The sequence below is a fragment of the Erythranthe guttata genome, chromosome 7, assembly GCF_056151865.1.
Source record: "Erythranthe guttata isolate IM_541 chromosome 7, IM_541, whole genome shotgun sequence".
Classification (NCBI taxonomy): Eukaryota; Viridiplantae; Streptophyta; class Magnoliopsida; order Lamiales; family Phrymaceae; genus Erythranthe; species Erythranthe guttata.
The window spans coordinates 2,574,414-2,596,853 of NC_142539.1; the positions used below are offsets into that span (position 1 = coordinate 2,574,414).

At 29.7% G+C, this 22,440-nt stretch overlaps 1 protein-coding gene across 1 annotated transcript; it reads right to left on the minus strand.

Moving 5' to 3' along the window:
- Positions 1–3,783: 3,783 nt before the first annotated feature.
- On the minus strand, positions 3,784–4,277 carry TDR1 (Integrase-type DNA-binding superfamily protein). The gene has a single exon (XM_088820690.1). The coding sequence runs from the start codon at positions 4,256–4,258 to the stop codon at positions 3,845–3,847; it is 414 nt and encodes a 137-aa protein (XP_088676816.1). The 5' UTR covers positions 4,259–4,277; the 3' UTR covers positions 3,784–3,844.
- Positions 4,278–22,440: the final 18,163 nt, after the last annotated feature.

The window sequence follows — 22,440 nt, forward strand, 5'->3', positions numbered from 1 at the left end:
GCATGAAGTTCTTTCCAGTGCTTCTCCGCGAACGCCACAATTTCTACTGCTTCAGTTTGCTTCCCTTAAAAAAATTGTTTATTTCGAGCATGCCAAATTGCCTAGCATAATAAGATAATTTCTTCAAACATTTTGGAATCAACTTTCTTTCTAACTTCTTGCAACCACTTATATACTTCTATTGCTGATGTATGATAGATCTCCCGAGGGAGGTCACTCAGTGCCCAAACTTAACGTGTGAAAGAGCAATAGAACAAATTGTGTAAAACATTTTCTTCTCTCCCCGCCGCATATCTATATGGTAGTTATTTCTACATATTTTTCAATTTATCCCTTTATATAAATTGCATTCGAAATCAATTTATTTTCTAGAAGAAATGAGAATTTTGAACTTCCATTTCAAATTAAAGACGATAAAATTAGAAAATAAATCATATATTCTTCATCAAAAGGGAACAAATTGTATATTTTTGTATTTAAAGACAACATCTAACATAAAAGCATATTCTGGTGAAAGAAAATTGTTGGCACAATATTCGGGTGAAAGAAAATTTCACCAATGTAAGGCAAATCCGACAATGTGGATTTAGTACTTTATAAATGTTGTCGAATGGAGTGTACTTTACGCTATTAGAATAATTAATTTCCTATACTAACATTTGACTAATTAATTAGGGACTATTAGTGAGAACCCCTTCTAGCATTCTTTTAATAAGGTTAGATCCAGTCCCTTTTTCATTATTAGTGATAGATCCAACTTTTTAATTATTCCAAATTTACCCTCCCTCCTATTCACTTCCATTACTATAATATATATATATATATATATATATATATATATATATATATATATATATATATATATATATATATATATATTAATTATAATATTCATTTATTTATTTTAAAAATAATTATTTTTAAAAAAAATGTTTTTTAAATATATTATTTTCCATATTTTTTTTAATTCTTTTTTTTTTATTTTAATTTTTTTTTCAGTTTTTGGTTTTTCAAAACGACTATTAAATATCCGAAAACAACTATTTTTCTTTGAAATCAACTATAATTTTTTTGGCTGACTATTAAATATCCGAAAACAACTATTTTTCTTTGAAATCAACTATAATTTTTTTGGCTCAATTTTCTTCGTAATCGACTATAAAATTGCTAAAAACAACTATTTTTTTGTTTTTTTATTTCCCGAAGCAACTACAAGAAACTTGTAAAACGACTACAAAAATTAGTGGTTTACGAGAAACTTGTAAAACAACTACAAAAAGTAGTGGTTTTCAATAGCAGGCGTACCAAATAAAGTCAGCTACAAATTAATAATCTCGATCATAAAAAAATCAAAATCAACTACAAAATTGTCGAAATGAACTATAAAATTATTGAAATCAACTATAAAAATCGAAAACAACTATAATTTATCTAAATCAACCACAAAATAAAAAATCCCAATGTCAGAGAAAACTGAGTACAGGCTTCGTGAAATCAAACGATGCCGTTTCGAAGAACTTTTGTTAGTGTGCTATGGATGTCAGGGTTCCCGCGCCGCCGTCTCAGTCGCTCCACATCTTCAAAGAAACATCAGGTGACCGAAGAGATCACTTCACCATTCTCTTACTAGATCCTTCTCGAGACCAATGTCATCCAAGTGGAACGATGCAGAGAAGTGGATTATGAATAAGCAAAATAATGCTCCTCAATCCAATGTCTCGAAAAAGACCAATCTAGCTAACCAAGCCAGTCGCCCGCCAGCCGTCACGAATGCGGTGAGAGTTGCCCCAGAATCTACTACAACTTTGGTGAAAAGGGTCGATTTTTGTCAGCCTAATTCGCAGACAGGATTATCCAAGTTTGCTTTAATTGATTTATGTCCCAAAAGTAAGGATCTGGCTGAGGTTGACGACGAAGACTTGTCTTGCACAAAGAGCGTGACCGAAGAAACAACAGGTGATTGATTGTTTGATGACTTGATTATACATATCTTAAAACGTTGTTCCATGCCCTCTCTCTTTAAAGATGTTGTCGGGTAGTCTGTGTAATCTCCGCCGTTGTCGCGCCGCCAATCCTCGTCTAGAGAGATGGGGATGTCGAGAAGGTGGTGGGGATCGGTGGCAATATATTGAGAGCCGGCTGGGCAGAGATGGGGATCGATGGCAGGGAAGAGAAAGGCAGAAAAGCGAAATGGCAGGGGAGAGAAGCGAGAGAGGTGACGGCTAGTGGAATAAACTTGAAGAATGAATTAGAGAAATAGGGTTTGGTGTTTTTATGTAGTAATTTAAGGGTAATATAGACATACCATATAAAATTTGTATTTATGCTAAATTAAAATATGAATATGGGGGGTTCTCACTAATATGCAAAATGAGGGTATATCCATCCTAATATAATCAAATGTTTTAGGGGGGTTTCACTAATTATCCCAATTAATTAACTTATGCTTCACTCTTTCCAGCATTTTTCATCTTCAGATTGACATCTTACTCTTTAAATAAATCAAAAAAAAAAAAAAAAACCATTGGAAGAAATATGATGTGAGCTATATATATATATATATATATATATATATATATATATATATATATATATATATATATATATATATGATTCATAAAAAGATCGAAAATGTCAATGAAATTAATATTTGATTCTATCAGAAAGTTCCTATACAAAATTTGACTAACTAAAATGTGCATGAATTCACTATTTTGGTCATTATATTAACAGAAGATTCAGAATAAATAATATTATTCGATAAATCTGATGATGCATGCATGAAATTTAAATTACTTTAATTTAACCAACTTTATATATAAAGCCTTTATACCATATTATTAATATATTATTATTATTACAAGATCGTATCTATGGATTATTCTTTTGAGCCTTTATTCTTGCAAAATGCAAATTGAGTCATGCAATTAACAGTGGCCGGTTTTGAAATTATTCATATTGATTTATTTAATACCTGGTAAAATCTTATTATATATACACATTACTTAATTATAGATTTTTTTTTAATTTTTAATTTAATTTCCTATGATTTTATTATTTATTCTCAACCTCTGAACTATATTATATCCATCAATGATAGATAAAATAAATATAAACAAAAAATGAATTCCTTTGATTTTAATTGAATTATATTTAATTTTGGTTCTCAATCATCGAATATTTATCTATTTGAATAAAATAAAAAATGTTTAAACAATGTTACACATTCACATAAGTCATAATTAACTCGCCTACATTTTCTAATACCTAATTTTAAGGAGTTAATTTGACAATTATAATTTTAGGCCCCGTTTGGTTGCCAAGATAAGCCATGATTAACTAAATAGTTGGACTTAATTTGATGTTTGGTATCCTCAATAAATTGCCGGGTCGACCTGCTAAAATTATATAATCATGGTTTATCTTGCCTTTTAATGAGTTTTTTTTTTTTTTTGACGTTTCCGATAAAATAATTGGGTCTCATTTGATTATTTAATCTTATCCTGCCTAATTTTATCTTGCCAATCAAACAGGGCCTTAGGGTATTATAAAAAGAAATAGTTTAGTTTTATAATGTAGATAATTTTTTTTTTCTTGTGCTATTTTTTACATTTACACTTGAAAAAATTCACTACCCTCGAACCTCGGTAAATTTGTGCCGCAACATCTAAAATTCTCGATCGGCTTACGTTCCTGGTTCTGCCACTGCATGCATGTATTATGTATATTTTCGTATTCGTATATTTATAAAAACACAGCTAAAAAAACCCGTAAATTAACAAAAACACACGAACAAAAAATCGAGATTCGTAGATCGTCTAGTCATACATAGTACACATGATATTCATTTCTTCTTATTCTTCTTTTCCGACGAGTCAAGAAGCTCCTCCAGCAAACTGTCGTCCAAGCACTCCAGCTCAATCTTCTCCGGCGACATATTCCGGCGAAACCCACCCAGAGACGACGACGGCAAATTAGCCGTAAACGCGGGATTATACGGAGGAATAACGAGCTGCGAGTAATACTCGTTCGGAAAATTCAGAGTTGCGAGATGGCCCCTCAGCTTGAACGCCGCCCTATCGTACGCCCGCGCCGCCTCCTCCGCCGTGTCAAATGTTCCCAGCCACAGCCGAGCCCCCTGACGAGTGGGGTCGCGTATCTCCGCCGCGAACTTCCCCCACGGCCGCCGCCTCACTCCCCTGAATCTTACTTCCGCCGCCGCGGCTTTGCCTCTTGAGATTGATGAACTCCCTTCCATTATTATTAATTAAATTTTTTTTTTTCCTGATGTGGGTTTTTATCTGGTTGTATGCATGTGTTTATATATATAGACTGGTGATGACGTCAGCAATTGGTTGATGCTTAGATTATAATAGGATAATTGCATTTTAAACCCTTTAAATTGCATAAGTAGTGTTTCTGCACCCTAAACTGTTTTTTTTATTTGATTTTCGTGTATGTTAATTTCAATTTTTTTTTGTATATCTAATTTCTATTTCACCTAAGATCTTAACTATCGTCGAAAATTATCGAGTTGATTCGAAAACGATGTAGCAAAATAATTGGGAATATTTTAATTTTAGTTAGAGTTATAAATGCATGCACGGAAACGAAGTACATTAAGATTGTTGTATGCAGAAACAATTGATAATTGATTATATATACGTCTTTTTCGATTTTGCTCGAAAACAATGTTTTAGTTGGCTTTTAGGATATTTGCAAATACGCTCGCAACTTTTGAAAATAAAAGATTATTAATTTTTTTACTCACAATCCCTAATTTTTATATTTAAAAATTGTAAATAATCAAGTAATGTCCTTTCCTTTTATTATTATAGTAAAGTATTTAATTGAATATGCGGTTCAAACAGATATTAATTTAGACCTCGTTAAATTTTAATAAATCCAAATTTTGTTGCATATAAACGGAACCCTAGACCTTTTATCCTATTGGTAAGTCAATAATATGAAATGTTGCTCCACAAGAATTGAAAACGAATTAGTTATTATAGAACTATAACGGTAAATAGAAAACAATTTAGTGGTTAAAATTGTAATTTTCTTTAATTAAAATTGTATATGGTTGCCAAATGTTTATTTTCCAAGAAGTTTCATCAAAAGATGTAAGAGAATTTGATATTCAAAGGGGATAAACTTTTTCCTTAGCTAAGCAATTAGTTCATAAAGTGTCTTAATATTAATTATGGAATATAATTTTTTTCCATGCTAAGAATCTTCAGATTCTTATAAATGTCACACCTCTTTTTGGGATAATTTATATTATTTTGTTTAATACGCTTCGAGCCACTGCGAGTTCTCTTATCAATTAAAAAATATATAAAAAAAATGATATTATATTATATAGTTTAGTCAAACCAATATATGTTGATCAATTACGGGCACGAGTTAAATATCTTATATATGAAAAAGAATACTAGAGCAATTTTAAAGCAATTTATAACAATTGTTTCTATAATATTTTTTTTTTCTGCATTAGTTTTTTAATTATAAAAAGTTCAAAATTCAAATAAAACTATATAGAACCCTTTCAACGTCAGTCACTTATTTTTTTCTCTAAATTTTTGCTTTACTAATTGTGTCATTTATTCAACGTTCAATTTCAGTTTATGACAATTAAAATCTTTCACATAGTGAATTTGTATTATTAGATTTATGTGAATGTTGATATTATTATAAGTGTAACTTAAATATCACTAATAAATTTACTATAAATTTAAATATCATATTACATGATATGTATTTTTATTATAATTTGTAATGTCATATATCCAACCAATTAATTTTTGGGGAAATATGCAAAACCCCCCTCAAACCATAAATATTATGAGTTAAATCCATTTAACTTTTAAGACTTTTGCCCACACCCAAAGTACAATCTTAATTAGTGAAACCCCCCTCAACAATTGTGATAAGACAAAACTATCCTTATCAGTAGTTTTTAAAATAATTGCAATATTTATTTTCCATAACCGTCTCACGTGATTGTAGGATTACATTAATTCTCTCCATATATCTCTCTTTCATTCTCTCTCTTTCTCACGCAACTTCTCTCTCTTTCTCTTTTTTTTTTTCTTCAAACCAATAATCCTCCACCACTCGCCAATGGAGACCACTCAGCCGCACTCGGCGCCGACGCCGGGTTTCGATTCTCCTTCCGAAGACCGGGTGAAAAAGGAGGAGAAAAATCAAGTTTTTGAGATGCAGCAGTTTTCGTGCAGAGGCCAGATCGGAAGATCTAACCGTCGGATCGGTTCGATATTTTTATACAGGACTCTTAACACATCAATAGAACTTATGACCGGTGGAGATTGGAATCGGACTTCTCTAAATATAGATCGAATCTTAAAACTCGCTGCTGGTTTTTGTTACTTAATAATTCAGGGCAGCTAGATTGGACGCGTTTTTCGTGCAATTAAACCGTTGGATGTGGCCGAAATTTGGATAGAGTATTCGGAGTATATATTTTTATATATTGTACGGAGGAGATTGAATTTGGTGCTCCCTAGCTCTGGATATAAATTGTGAAAGTATCACAATTTGGTGAGATTTTTTTTCATTTTTTAGTCTTCACTTTTAGAGATTTTCCATTTAAAATTTGTTGGGATCATTTGTGTTTGATTTTGATATTCCAATTGTTGTTAATCAGTCAATTTGTTTTTTGAAAAGATGCAGTTTGAGCATGAGAATGCAGTTGCAGCAACATGACTATAGTCATATTCGAATATGACTATACTCGTATTTATGTATTTAGTTATTCGAATTGTAATTTTTTTTTTTTTTTTTGTTACTTGATATGTTAGTGTAAGTTTCAATGTGTTTGTTGTGGCTGAACTGAATTCACGTAATATTATGTGAATTGCATTTACAGAATAGTGCAGATTCATTCTGCAGAATTATTGACACAATAGTCACATTCTCATGTTTTTTTGTAGTGTTGCACATCATGTCGTCAACCTTGATGATTGTGTTGAAGTATGGAGGGTCGTTTGGGGTGAAGATATGCCAGGGTGATTTTGTGGATGAAGACCTCGTCGACTCCTGTCCCTCTCTCTCGTTATTTTTCTATCTTTATTTATGTTTTTCGATTTTTTTTTTCCAAATCTGAACAGCAGTAGTAACATGACTATAGTGATACTCGAATATGACTATAGTCATATTTATGTTTTTTTCGAATATGAGTGTAGTCATATTCGAATACGACTATTGTTGAATATGTTCTATCTTCTCGTTTTCAAGTTGACTTATAATCACAAGATTCAAATTGTGATTTTTTGTGTGGATGTTGGTTTTCGTAAATAATAGGGAATCTTCGTTGTTTTATATGATTTGGTTATTTATATGATTTGGTTAACATGACTATGCCATATAATCGGAACTTTTAAGTTCAAAATGTAAAAAAACAACAATATAAAGAAAGAATATGACTACAGTTTATAGTCACATATAGTCATATTCAACCATAGTCATATTCGGCGTTGCAAACCTGTTGAGAGAAAAAATTCGATTTTTTGTTTGAAAAAAGTTTTAAAAAATTTAAAATAATATTTTTATCAAAAAATATTAAAATTAAAAATAAATTCAAAATGACTAAATAAAGTCCAAAAATAATATTAAAATAAAAAATAAAAATAATAAAATCCGATTATTTTATTTTTTTGATTTCGTAGCAATTTTTTAGGAATTTGGAAGCAGATTTTGAGGAATTAAATTGTTATGGGAAGAGAGAAAATAGGAATAATTGAGATAAATTAGGGAAATATATAATTAAGCCTAATTAGTGGGATTATGTGCCTCATTAATAGGGATTTCGAAATTACTTGGATAATTATAAAAAAAAAAAACGTGATACTGATACACTACTAGAGGGGTAAGATTGGAAATAAATATTCTAGGGGGTTTTCACAAAGAAAGAATTATGGTATGGACATATCACTAGTTTTTATCTAAATGAGGGGTGTATTGCTAATGACCCCTTAATTTTTTTCATTTTTAAAATGTTATCCCGTATTTTGCACGGGCCTAAAAACAAGTTTATTTAATACTAAATTTGAATTTATTTTCTGTTAAAAGTAAAATGATATCTAGTGGGAGCACATATCTGTAATCTAATCCATATGTCTAGATTTCGTTGGGCCTATCTGTAAATATATAACACTTTATTGGGGTCAAAAAAAAAATATACCATGAATTTATTGCAAAGTTAGGATCGAGAAATGCCACGTGTCGCATCATTATTTGTACGTTAGATCCATTTCGCACCATTAAATGGCAAAGTAAAATAATACTAATATAATATCTTCAATTAAATTTATCTCCCATTAAATTGTTTCCTAAATTTATTATTATTATTATTATTATTATTATTATTATTATTATTATTATTATTATTATTATTATTTGCCTCTTCTTTTTTTTAGTGTTGATATAATGAAGTGAAATGACCATACAACTATGCAATTATATATCCTCTTAAGATAAGATAAGAAAAATTCTATGTATGTAACTTTATTTGATTTATATTCCATAAAATCCTTTTATATTCAATTCCAGAATCACTTGGAAAAAAATAATAATAATCTTAACCTATAGTCGTATTTTCACCTTTGTATCAATGACGACAACATGGATTAATTCCAAATAAATTGTCCCTGATATGATTCTTATTTAACCCGTACTAAATTATATTTACCGGATGGAACGTTCTTCCTTTACTTGATGACGTTATGCGGACGTCAACTTAGGTTAATTCTTCATTGCGTTAGTTTCCAACCTTACTGGAATCTCGGTCGACCGTCCTTCCTGCAACAGCGGGACGGGTTTCTCGAACTGACGATACCCATAAAGGCACAAGATACGTCTTATTCTTTTACGCTGATTTTTTAGTAAGTGAGGACCTCATGATGATCAAATTCGGAAAAGCCGAAAATCAAATTTTCGAAATTTGAACTAAAAATAAATGGTTCCAAAATCTTTTTTTTTTCAATCGAAATCGACATGACACAAAAATCAGATTACAATTTCGACTCCTGTGACCCTGTCTACACCAAAAAATAAAGTGACATAATTATATTAATTGCATATTTCGGCCTAATTGTATTAGGGTAAATTACAACCACCTCCCTGATGTATGGTTAAATTATAAAAAACCCCTCACGTTTGGATAATTACATCTACGCCCCTCAACTATGAATCTTCTTACACCTCCACCCTTATGGTGTCAAATTCAACATAGTCATCTAGATTCTGTGGAATGTTCTCTAGTTTGTACTCGTTTTGTGCAAAAATAAAGTTTCCGATGCACCACAATCTGATATATGGAAGCCAAAAAACACATCTTATGATCATCTTGCTTCAAAATATGGAGCTCGAATGGGATAAAACAGGTACAAAATTGAGAATATTCCGTATAATCTAGAAAATTCCACTAAATTTGAAACTGCAAGGGTGAAAGTGTAAGAAGATTTATAGTTGATGGGGTGGTTGTAATTACCCAAACAGAATGAGGTTTTTCGTAATTTAACCAACCTCAGGGGGTGGTTGTAATTTACCCATTTTATTACAAAGTTTATCACTAATCAAGATCTGAACTGGGCCCTAAACTTCGATTGTGGGCTTGCTGGGCCATTTTACATGATGGGTCTTTTTAATTAAGTTATATAAATTAAGGCTTAGGCCAGGGGTAGAATAATATTTAGGATTGTAATTTAATTTATTTTATTAATTAGAAATGGAGGGTAAACGAATCAAGTTGAGCCGAACATATGTAAAGATCTTGTGAATTTTTACTTATTTTTCAAAACTCGTGCTAGAGTTTTTGTTCGATATGCAATAGAGTCGAAAAATGAGCTTTTTGATCGAGATCGAGTAATTTGGTTTTTTTTTTTGTTTATATATATATATATATATATATATATATATATATATATATATATATATATATATATATATATATATATATATATATATATATATATATATATATTGGACGATTTGAATATTGTTATAATCAAAATATTTTCAAGTAATGGTGCGAATAGTATTTAATCCGTAAATAACTTAATGCAACTTTAACTGGAGGTAATAAATAATTTTATATGTTTAATTACTCAGTCAGTAGGCATGTGACAGATAGTTGAATAGTTTGATAGTATTTCCTTTTTGTTTTTTTGGTTGTTGAATAATTTGATACATTGCATTTAAACTAACAAACATTGAGTTGCTTTACAATTCCATATTTTTTTTCAAACGAATGGATATATATAAATAGATTTAATTACTTCATTTATTTTTAGGTACTGTGTAACAGTCAGGATTGATGGTTTTTTTTTTTTATATTATGCTCGTTCAGTTTTCTATATTGGATTAGATTAAATTAATTTCCTACTGACTAATTAGTTATTTAGTTAGTAAGTTTGCTCGGTTTTTTTGTTCAGATCTTCTATTAAATTTATTAAATTCGGTTATTGTATATGAATTGTCAATAAAACCACTTAGTTAACAACAATAATATATAATTTGAAGGATAAAATTATCATTTTCCTTTTTAGTCACTCCTTATAAGATTAATGATAATGAGGTGATGCTACTAATTTAATGAATAGTTTATAGTAGCACTTAATGCTTCAACTTTAATAGTAGTTTTGAATAAATAGAAATTTTGTTAAATCGAATGTCTTACTAGCTACTAGACATGGCCACGGGTCGGGTCTGACCCGGACCCGGCCCGGACCCGACCCATTGACTGCCCCGCCCCGCCCCGGCCCCGACCCGTTGACCATGGACCCGGACCCGGACCCGGCCAAGTATGGGTCGGCTTCGGGTCCCGACTTCTTGGACCCGAGACCCGCCGGGTCTACCCGGCGGGTGGACCCGAAGACCCGGACCCGAGGGCCCGGCCCGAGGGGTCCACCCGGATTTCTGATGAAATAATCACCAAAAATGCAGCTTCTGGGTTTCGAACCCGGGTAACCCGAGTGGATTAGAGAGCACTAACCACTCGGGCAAAGTAACTTATTGCAATATTAATCTTAACTATAAATATATAATTATAAATAATACTATAAAATAATTATAACAATTGAATAACTAATGTTAATAAATTATTAATTGTCAGGTTCGTTATCTTTAATATTAAAAATCTCACCTAATAACAAATACATATATATTTAAAAATCTCCCCTAATAACAAATGCATATATAAATAATTACGATTTAATTTAAAAGAAAGATTGAATTTTGAAATTTTTTTTAGTTTTGAAATTATGAAACATTTCTCATATTAATTATTATTAAATAATTTTAATTAAATAATTAACAAATGCAATATAAGAAACTTTTAAAAAAATATATAGAATCACGGTTCAATACATCAAAACATCTATTATTAATTACTATATCAATATAATCTCCACTATTGAAAAATATAAAGTATTGAATCAATTCAATATATAAACAAATGCGTTGACTTATTACAAATTAACTTATGTTATTAAAATCGATAGTGTGAAAAAATCGATTGAAAAATAAAATAATATGTTTATTTAAAAAAATAGATTATAACTCATTTCAATTAATTTAAATCGATTTACCTCAATTATTGACAAGAACTTATTAATATTATTGAGGATTTTATTATAAGATAATTATTTAAAAATATAAATGATGTTTGTTTTAACAAAAATAGATTATATCTCATTTCAATTAATATTCTTACTTTAAAAATAACATTATATATGACTAGTATAATCAAAATATTATAATGTGATTTCTCTTTAAATAATTGGTTTAGTTTGTAAAAATCGTAAGAATTAAATCGTAGATCATATGATTTAATCTTTTTTTTTTACATTTACATTTTATTCAAATATTAGAATCGAATCGAATCGTAAGATTTAAATGGATTAATCTAAAGTCCTTTTAATTTTGATATTATATTTGTTAATAATGTAATTAAAATTATTTAATAATTATGAATATGATAATTAACAATCCATTTAACATTATTTATTAAATCATTTTATACTGTGTTTATATGGTATATTTATATTTCTTGCAAGTAATTTACCAAATATTTATCTTGTCACAGTGGTTCGGATTCCTTTTCAAGTGCGTTACAACCCAGGTTCGAACCCCATTTGAAGCATATTTTGGAAAAAGTTTCAAAATCCGGTTCGGACCCGGAACCGACCCGGACCCGGGTGGACCCGAGTGGACCCGCCCCGGACCCGGACCCGCCTCCCCGCGGGTCGGTTTCGGGTCCTCCAAAACTCGGACCCGGACCCGGCGGGTCCGACCCGGACCCGGACCCGACCCGGGGCCGTGTCTACTAGCTACTACTCTTTAGTCAGCAGAACGTAATTGAAATAACCAAGCGAGCCCTTTAAATACTAATTGGGGGTAAAGTTTGATATTGAAGGTATTAAATAATGCAAGGTACCTCAAAATAATTAAAATGTGGAGTATCTAGTGTTTAGTACTAGAGAGTAGAGAGTTGTGTTGAATTTCTTCATGGGAAATTGGAGTTCAAAAATTATTCGTTCTCCTATTTTCCCTGGAGTCGAATTCGTGATCTTGACTCTAACACTAATTGTACGAGCTCATACACTATCAGTTATCCTAAAATTAACCATTATCAGAAAATAAGCAAATTTTAGTCTTTTAGTGCACTCAGCCCGCAAAACGCTCACTGCATGCATATATACTTAAGCCTCCGCATGTGGACAATTGTCCCAAATCCAGGCTAATTAACTTAAATAAAATAATTCATCTTGATTATTAACATCAATTAATGTGAAAATTTTGTGTTATTTAATTTGAGGGCGGCTCGATCTAAAGTTTAGAACCTGGAAAATTTGAATATTACAATAGCAATATTAATTAAACAGACAATAGGCATTAATTAAATACAGTATGAGGAGTAATATATTCGACGACCCAAAATAGAGCAATCATCAATTGCAAATACCAAGAATGTAACTGGGTTTTTATTGACCATTAAAATGAAAGCTGACAGAAATAAATAAATTAATTAATTATTAATTAATTAATTAATTAATTAATTAAATAAAATCAGTAAAGCAAAAGAATTAAAATTGGGGACCAGTAAAACAAACGTGGAAATATTAGACAAAATCGACTAAGTACTCTGTATCAGTACACATCGTTGTTCTGCCTAACCCTATTGGCTATTACCTATCACATATTATTTATTTATTATTATTATTATCTACGTGGATTATAACTATTTGATAATGACGTGTACATATGGGCCCACAGTTTAACATTTTAAATACGATGCGTTATCGTTATTTGGCGGCGCGGTCTTAATTTTCCTTGAATTTAAAAGAAAACTAATTAAAAAAATATAAAATTGATCCGAATAAATTGGCAATTTGCAATGTTTTAGTATTAAGTAGGGATTAAAGCTAGTGCCTAACTGGATGGTGGAAAGTAGAAACTAGAAATCATCAGGTTCATGAATTTGCTGCTTAATTATTGATTATCATCTTATTAATTAATAATTAGGATTACGATCGGACGACTAATTCCGTTAGCGACTTGGGTTTGAATCAATTGTCTTATAAAATTTATTTATGTTAAACTAAGGATAAACTGACGAATCTTTTCGCGAGCTGAGTTACTCTTCCACGCTGTTTCTTTTTAAGTGTCTTCAGAGTTTGAATTCTGGAGTTTAAATAATTTTGCAATTTATCCTTAATGAATATTTATGTGGTATGTGCAAAGAGTAATATTGGACTTTTGTATTAGATAAATATTATTTATTAAGGTTTTTAATGTGTGTGCATCTAAGTTAAACGTCACTTGAAAAAGAAAACGTAGCACGAAAATACTATAATGAAATTCGGTAAATGGCAGTTTATGAACTACTACAATCTAAACCTTGGTAAAACTTATCTTCAAACGAATTACAACAAACTTTAAAAAGTACAATTTCGATCGTGATTATGTAGCTACATTACATGATTTGGGGTTGTTTTATTGTTATTATTACATGTCGTGTTGAAATTCAAAATTTCGGTTGTGATTTACATTTTAGAACTAGGTTGAGAAGAATCGTTTCAATTCGAATTCAATCATAGGTTTATATTGAAATTGAAAATATATAAGTTGTTAGGTGAATTTTATCCGATTAAACATAAATTTTGGTCAATTTTTTTTTCGATCAATGAAGCTTCACAAACATTTAAAAGTGTGCTCATGTGTCGTGCGTAATTCGGTTGTCGTCACACTTGAATGAGACACACGATTATGTCGTCTTTGCGCCTTTGCGAGGTTCAATTTAGTTGTCATTATGTCTGATGTTTATTTCAGGCTAACTATGTGTGACAAGCTCGACCTAACGACTTTACACACACACACACATATATATATATATATATATATATATATATATATATATATATATATATATATATATATATATATATAAGTAATAATATTTTATGTTTTAATTAAAAGTTAAGGGTTCAATGTATGTAGTTAAAGTAAAAGTCTTGGTTAGGAGACTTCTTAGAACACCATGAATAACATAAGAAATGTATATTTGTGACATGTGCTTAGAATAATTTTCTCCTTTCAATACTCTCTTTCTAGAATTTATGTAAGATAAGGCAACATACGAAAATTAATTTATTTAATAATGTAGTTTTGATTCAAGTTTAACTATCGTCTTCTAGAAGCATTGTTACCCGCTTTGTGTTCTTCTAGAAGTGGTCTAATTAGACGAGTGAGAGAGCGCGTTATCATTCGATTTGAGTCTTATATCTCCGTACATGCATGGTTAGTCTACTGTTTACATGATTCGCACAGATTACAAATTATTGTACGAGAAAGATGTTTACCAACTCCATTTTTGTTAAAAAATAATTTTAATTTTTCTCATAAATATTATTTGTTGCTTTAGAGTTCAAGGCATAGATAATTAATTTCTTTTACCAATATTTAACAGTTTTTTTATATAAATATGTGTAAAGGGGTAATTTTGGATTTTCTATTAAAATGGATGCTATTTATTAGATTTCTTAATTTGTATGCATCTCTCTGAAACGGCACTTCAAAAGACATTGTGTTTCTTAGGCTCACGTTGCCTATATCGACAAGTGCATAGAGGTACACAAATTAAGAACAAATCAACTAAAGATAATAATATAAGTCCGAGCTAGCTAAGGCCAAAACTAACTATGATCTAAACACTTAGGTCCAAATCGGCCTAGTTAAGTGGCTTAAGGCCATGAAAATATATATCTCCATATAAATACTCATAAACCTCACAACTAAACGTACGCAATTCATAATTCCCGAGCAGTCTCTTGAATTCTCTGAATTCTTTTATCATACAAAGCTGACTTCAGCGTCGGAGGGCTTTCGCCGGGAGCAATCCCGACGCCCTAACAACTTTTTGTGATGCAAGTAGTGCTCACGAGAGGAATCTAGAAGTGCGAGGGAGCAATTGCAAAACGTAACGTGGATCAGTATTTAATCTAAATGAATCTTTTTAAGATAATTATTTATTATCCATAGAAAAATCTGTAAAGTTGTAAAATAGGGTGAATATAATTACTATGACGTATAAAAATAAAATCAGTAAAAACAAAATCCTACCAACTCCCCTACGAGGATTCCAATATGCAAAAGTGTATGCTTATGATTTACTTGGATGACGATTTGGAAGAATATCGTCTACCTTAATTAGGATTTAGTTGGACAGAATTCAAAACATTGAATTATAAAAATAGTAATTAAGAGGGTGTTTGACTTAAAATTATAAGTTCCTAAAAAGATTTTATAAGATGTTTAAAAGCTTATAAGCTCTTCTAAAGTGTTTGGTAATATTCTATGTAGCACGTACAAAAAAATGGGGTTACGAGAAAACGGGGAAACGACATATCTCAATATCTCATAAATGGGGATACGAGCTTGGGGAAACGTATGAATACTAAAATTATAGGGGTATATTCATAAATATGCTATATAAACATGTGTACTTTTTTATTTATATATAAATTATTTTCATATTTTTTCATACAAATATATTCAAAATAAAGTTTGCTATCAACTATCAATTTGCAATTGATCATTAAATCATATAAATAATTAGGAAATCAATACAAATATTTAAAAATTTGCTATTTAAAAATGTTTCTAACTTCTTAGAAATTGCAAAATGACCCATAAGGTGTTCGGCAGATATCCTTAAGTGTCGGACACAAAACGTGTCCGAAACGCGGAAACACTACGAAGTTGAAGTTTCCGTGTTACGTAGGTAATTTAAAAAAAAAAAAAAAGCTATTGGAAAGCTTTTAAGATCTTTTTTAAAAAGTATCTCTATCCCAGTATTTTTATTTAAGATCTTATAATAAGTAAAAATAGCTTATAAGCTCAGTATCCAAATAGTTTAAAAATCAATTCTAAAAATAAGAATTAACAACTCATCGACTCTTAAAACAACTTATCAAACATAAAGACTTATCAGCTCTTTAAAATAAGTTTAAAATTCCGTTAAAAAAAAGTGTACATAATTATTAATTCTAGTAGTTACAAAGTCATAAAGAAAAGTCAAAATATTGAAAATTAAAATCATTTTGTTAAAAGAGGCAATGTTATCCAAAAATTACATGCGGTGCTCATGTGATCAATTGTCATAATCAATGAAAGATTTGTTGTATTAGAGAAAAGATTACAACTAACCATTCATGTAATTACTAATTAGACTAAAGCATTAGGGTCCTAAAACTAGCCATTTAATTTGGCATCATAAAAAAGTGACATAATTGTCTCCTACCAAGTGGTATACCCAAAAACAATATAATATAATATAGTTAAAAAAAAACACTACTTTTTAATAGTTTAATATATAAATTTGGACACCTAATCTTCTTACCGAAGGAATTAGGAAATTCATGTGTGGATGTGATATGCCAATTGCCAATTCTAGTCGTAAACGAAAACGGGTTTTGTAGATGCTACATTAGGTGAGAAAATAGAAATACATCTGATGATTTTAAACTATAAATCTACATTATATGTATGCGTGCTTAATTAGTGGTTATTTGTATAAATTTACGGTTTAAAATCAGCCGATGAAAAGTTTGTCCTGTTCCTAAAATAATTGAAAGAAAATTAAAAATGTACTTCTCTTCAATTTTCTTTTTGTAGTATTTTTCAAATTTTTTTTTTTTTAAATATTTCAAATTTCAATGGTAGCAAATAGGGCACTGTCACGCTCCAGTGAGAGGTCAATTTATTTTTGTTTTTTTCTGGGAAGAATGCTTACAAATTCTATTTGGAATTTTGAATTATTTAATTTGGTGGGGGTGGGGGTGGGGTGGGGGTGTTTGGGGTTGTCTGTATTTGGACAATTACACACACCAAACTCCACTATTTAGAGTAACGTATGTTGTTGTCATATAAGTTTATATCATAATATTTCGAAAGTTAACTATCTGAAATTTTATTTCTGTTATGTGTGACGAATTCGATCAAGAAAGTGTTAGGCAGAATAAAATCATGAACTCCTGTCTTGGTCTTACTTCATCAACTAAAGTCACACTTGGCACGTGAATTCTTACATTTTTAACAATAATTAAGAGCCACGTGGATTTAGCAGTAATCTATGATTAATATAATTATCCTTAAAATTAAAATTATTAGTTCACATGTAAACCGAATCACAAAGGAAATATGAGGTCCTACACGCAACTACAACATTTCTAGGATGATAAGATTTAGATATATACAAAAAAAAAAAAAATACAAACTAATTAAAGAAGTCCCATTGTTAAATTAAGTTAAATCAGATTTTTTTTTAAGTTAGGAAGATTCGGACAAAATATTAAGAATTATAATTAACAGTCAAACTTATTACTTTCTCTGTTCCAATATAACTGTCAATTTAAAAAAATATTTTTTAACAGGTAACCAATTTCCTAGTCACACATGGTTAGTGTACTGTGGTTTACATTCCTCGTATGGTTTGCAAGTTATTATACGATAGTGTAGGTTTACCCAGTGCGCATGTATGGTCGGCTGCGCGTTCCTTCATTACCAAACGAGGGTTCTACTTTGATAATTCTTCTCTTGGGATGTAGATATACTTGTTGGAAATTGAGTTATAAAAATATGGTTACCTAAACATCCAATCACAAGTTGACTTGCGACAATTACAAGTAAAAAATCACGCATAAACTTCCAGTTGATAATTAATTAGATAACCGTGATTGAAATATTTAAACCAATATTACAATATTATCTCAAATGTCAAATGAATATTTAATAACTTAATTTTTATCTCTAACACTAGAGTTGCTCTAAATAAATATAATCATTTTATGTGATTTTGCGTAATTGCAAATTTATTGAATTTATTAATACTTGTATAAAGCTGAAAAAAGACAATTATTTAGAAACCGAGGAAGTATACTTATAAAAATGGCCAATTAAAGAATTAGTAAGTTAGTGATAATCCAAATCAATTGGATATAGATAATAGTAGGAATGAAGTATGGAAAATTATTGCTCCATCAATTCTATAATAACTGTCTATTTTTAAAAATATTTTTGTTCCGATACTGCATTAACTGTATTTTATATTTTTTAAACTTATTAATTCGACTATTAATATTAATTCTCTTTTATCGCATCATTAAATAATCAATTCTTATTTTAGTCTTTTTAATGTGTTTTTACTAAAATCAAGATACACTTATTGAGATTCTCAACACTCGTGTAAAGCTAAAAACGCGACAATTAATAAAAAACGGAGGGAGGAAGTAGTTAATTAATCTTATCATCATATCCAAAGTTTCCTAACTAAGAGCATCTCCAACCGGACACCATAACACCACTTTTTCATCTAATTTAGGTGTTTTTAGCCTCCCACCCAAAATTCCTATATCACCATTACACCTAAAATTATAGAGATTTGGTTTTAGCCTCCAACCGTGGTCAACCCCCATATCACCAAATACTCAAATCCTATTTTTCCACCAAATATTTTGGTGAAGAAATTTTCATCTCCCACCGGTCCACCATTTTCCTATTTTTTCCACCAAATCCTATTTTTCCTACCAAATATAGAGGTGAAAATAGGATTTGCCGTATTTAACACCATTTTATTAAGTACCATATAAAATGACGATTTTAACTAATTGCACCCGATTACCAACTTATTATCATGTTTATCGTAAATACATTGATATTAATTATTAAACTAGGTTTTAAAATAAAAATACATTTGTTATTATTAACAAAACATTAACTCTAAAAATATAAATATGCTTATTTTTAATTAATTTGTTTATTTTGTTGGTATCAATGTTTATTAGTTCATTTCTTTAATTGATATTAATAAAATACGCTAATTGCTTAACTAATACGCTAAATGCTTAACTAATATGCTAATTGCTATTAATAAAATACAATAAGCAACAATAAAATGATTAATAAAACACACTTTAATTGATGAAATACAGGACGTGACATTTAAATTGAAATACATAGCTCATAAAATAACAAACAACATAACATGATAACAAAACAGGATAAACAATAACACAAATTATATAAATTTAAATCATAATAAACTGCTTATTTAAGTTCTCATGCCGTACTTAATAGTCTCTGTTGTCATAGTTGTTGTCGTTTGGAGATTCCGGGACATAAACATCTTCATCGGTTCCTCCACTTCCCCCTGCACTAAAATTTAAATTCCTAGCATCGTATCGCAAAGATGTGGAACGGACATTTGGAGTTCTTCAAGCTCGATTTGCAATTATTAGAGGAGCGGCTCGATTCTGGAAGAAAGAAGACTTACACGAAGTCATGTTTGCATGCATTATTCTGCACAATATGATAGTTGAGGAAGAACGCAGTGGATATAGAAACGCTTATATTTTTTATGATACTCAATTTCCCACAAACCTTGACTATGAAAGTTCGTCCTCTATCCCGCCCGTTGAGCTTTTGAGAGATTTTAATAATACGGAATATGTTAGTTTTCTTGGTCGACATCGAAATCTGATAAATCAAGGAAAACACAATGAATTAAGAAGGAGACTGGTAGCACACTTGTGGGATAAACGTGCTCAAATCGGTGATGTTGAAGATTATGATGGTGATGATGATGATAATAATGGTGAATGAGATTTTTTTATGATTTCAAATTGATTTATGTTGTAATATTTTATTTATGCAATAATTTATGAGATTATTGTTTATGTATGATTTTATTATATTTAAAATAATTTGAGTTCATGTTATTTCATGTTTAGACAATTTTTTAAGATTAATAACATAATTTTTAAATTATTTAGTTGAGAAAATTTATTACTTAGCATTGGTTCTATAATTAATATTTAGGAAATAAAATATTATAAAATTACGATTAACATGAGATTTATAGTTTAGGGGTATATATGGTGAAATGCCATTGGAGACCAAACCAAATTCCATTTCCTATAAGTGGTGAAATGGTGAAATATTATTATTTTAATATTTGGTCTAAATTTTGGTGATACCCATTGGAGACCAAAACCACCATTTTTCCACTAAAAATGGTGGAAGAGTAAAATGGTGTGCTACCGGTGGGAGATGAACCCATTTTTTCACCACCATAAATAGGATTTGGTGAAAAAATGGCGAAACCGGTTGGAGATGCTCTAAGTGTGCAGCTCAAACAAGAAATCTTCTCATCTTCAACTTGGATTCTACAAAGTGTATTAAAAAACAAAAAAAAAAAAAAAAAAAAAAAAAAGAAAGAAAAATGAACCACAATCATTAAAAGTCTTTACCAACAAATTAATAATTATATATATATATATAATATTAAATATGAGGCGAACAGTAAGCATTCCAATTTTCTTTCTAGAATTAGATACATGTGACGTATTTACCGAACTTTATCCTTTAGATGGTCAAAATGTTCTGTGGAAAAAAAATCTTCTTATTGTAAGATTAACATGTAACTATAATATGTCGTAATATGCTGTAATAATCATAATTTAAACAATATATATATTATATTACTTTAATTAGTAATGACAAATGACAAATTGATTAATTAGTCAAGCATATTAATGCAAGCAAAATACAAATGCATAATAAATATTAGATTGTGATCACGTTTAACTTTGAATAATTTGCATATAGAACAATTATTTGAATTTTCTTTGTTTTTGACAAATCAAAAACCGTTAACAATAAAATAGTAACGATATATATATATATATATATATATATATATATATATATATATATATATATATATATATTAGAACTTCGATAAATTAATAATCTCGATTAAATAATAGTTTCTCGCGGTCCCGACTCCATGGAAACTTGTTAAATTATTAACTCGATAATTTAATAACTCGCTAAATTAATAAAATTTCCTTGATCCCGACTCTATTAATTTATAGAGGTTTAACTGTATTATTGAAAAAGATCTTAGCCAAAATCTCTGTTTGTCAAGCTAATTTTAAATAGAAACGTGCAGCAAACTATCTAAATCAAGGAAAGAAGATTTTGTAAAGTTTAAATTGGACACATTGTAAAAAAGAGTTTTTCATTTTTAATGTTTTGTATCAATTTCAATTTTATCGGACCTGATTTCACAGGTATACATGCACTTCTCGTTCCATAATTACTGCTACTTTAGAGAAATATTTTTATTTTATATTATCCGTCACTTTAGAATTTTAATACTGCATTAAATAAAAAAATTTCCCTGTTTTATACATATTTATTCAACTCTAAATACTAATTCATTACACATCATTAAACAATCAAGGTTATTTTAGTCTTTTTAGTGTATTTTTCCTAAAATCAAGAAATATTTATTGGAATTCTTAATCCTTTTGCAAAACTAATTTTTTTCCAAGTAATATAATTAAATATAATCTAGTTAAACAGTCCGAAAAAAATACTACACACTAAAATGAGAAATTACTTGATAGTGAAATTTATGACCTCAATTTTTTTGGTCTTGGAGAAATATTTCATTCTGAATTTCAAAAATTCTGATTTTTTGATTTTTTTTTACAAATTATTTTGTATATATTCCATGCATGCATGCATACAATTAAGTCAAGTTATATATATATAGGTAAATGATGCTACTAAAACAAGATCCCAAATTACACTCTATTTTCTTGAATAAATAGGTAAATGATTAAACAAGCACAAAACATAACAATAGAATGTTGGACAATAGACGACAAGATTGCTGACGTATGAAATCCGAAGTATGATGACGTAAGCAGCCGCCTGGCTGGCAAGTTTTGACCCACGTGTAATATTATCCCCACTTGTCCCACAAAAAACAATTTTTATAATCAAGAAACATCCTCCCTGGCAAAATCCCTTTCAGTTATTTTTATTTCCTCTTTTGCCCCTCACTTTTTT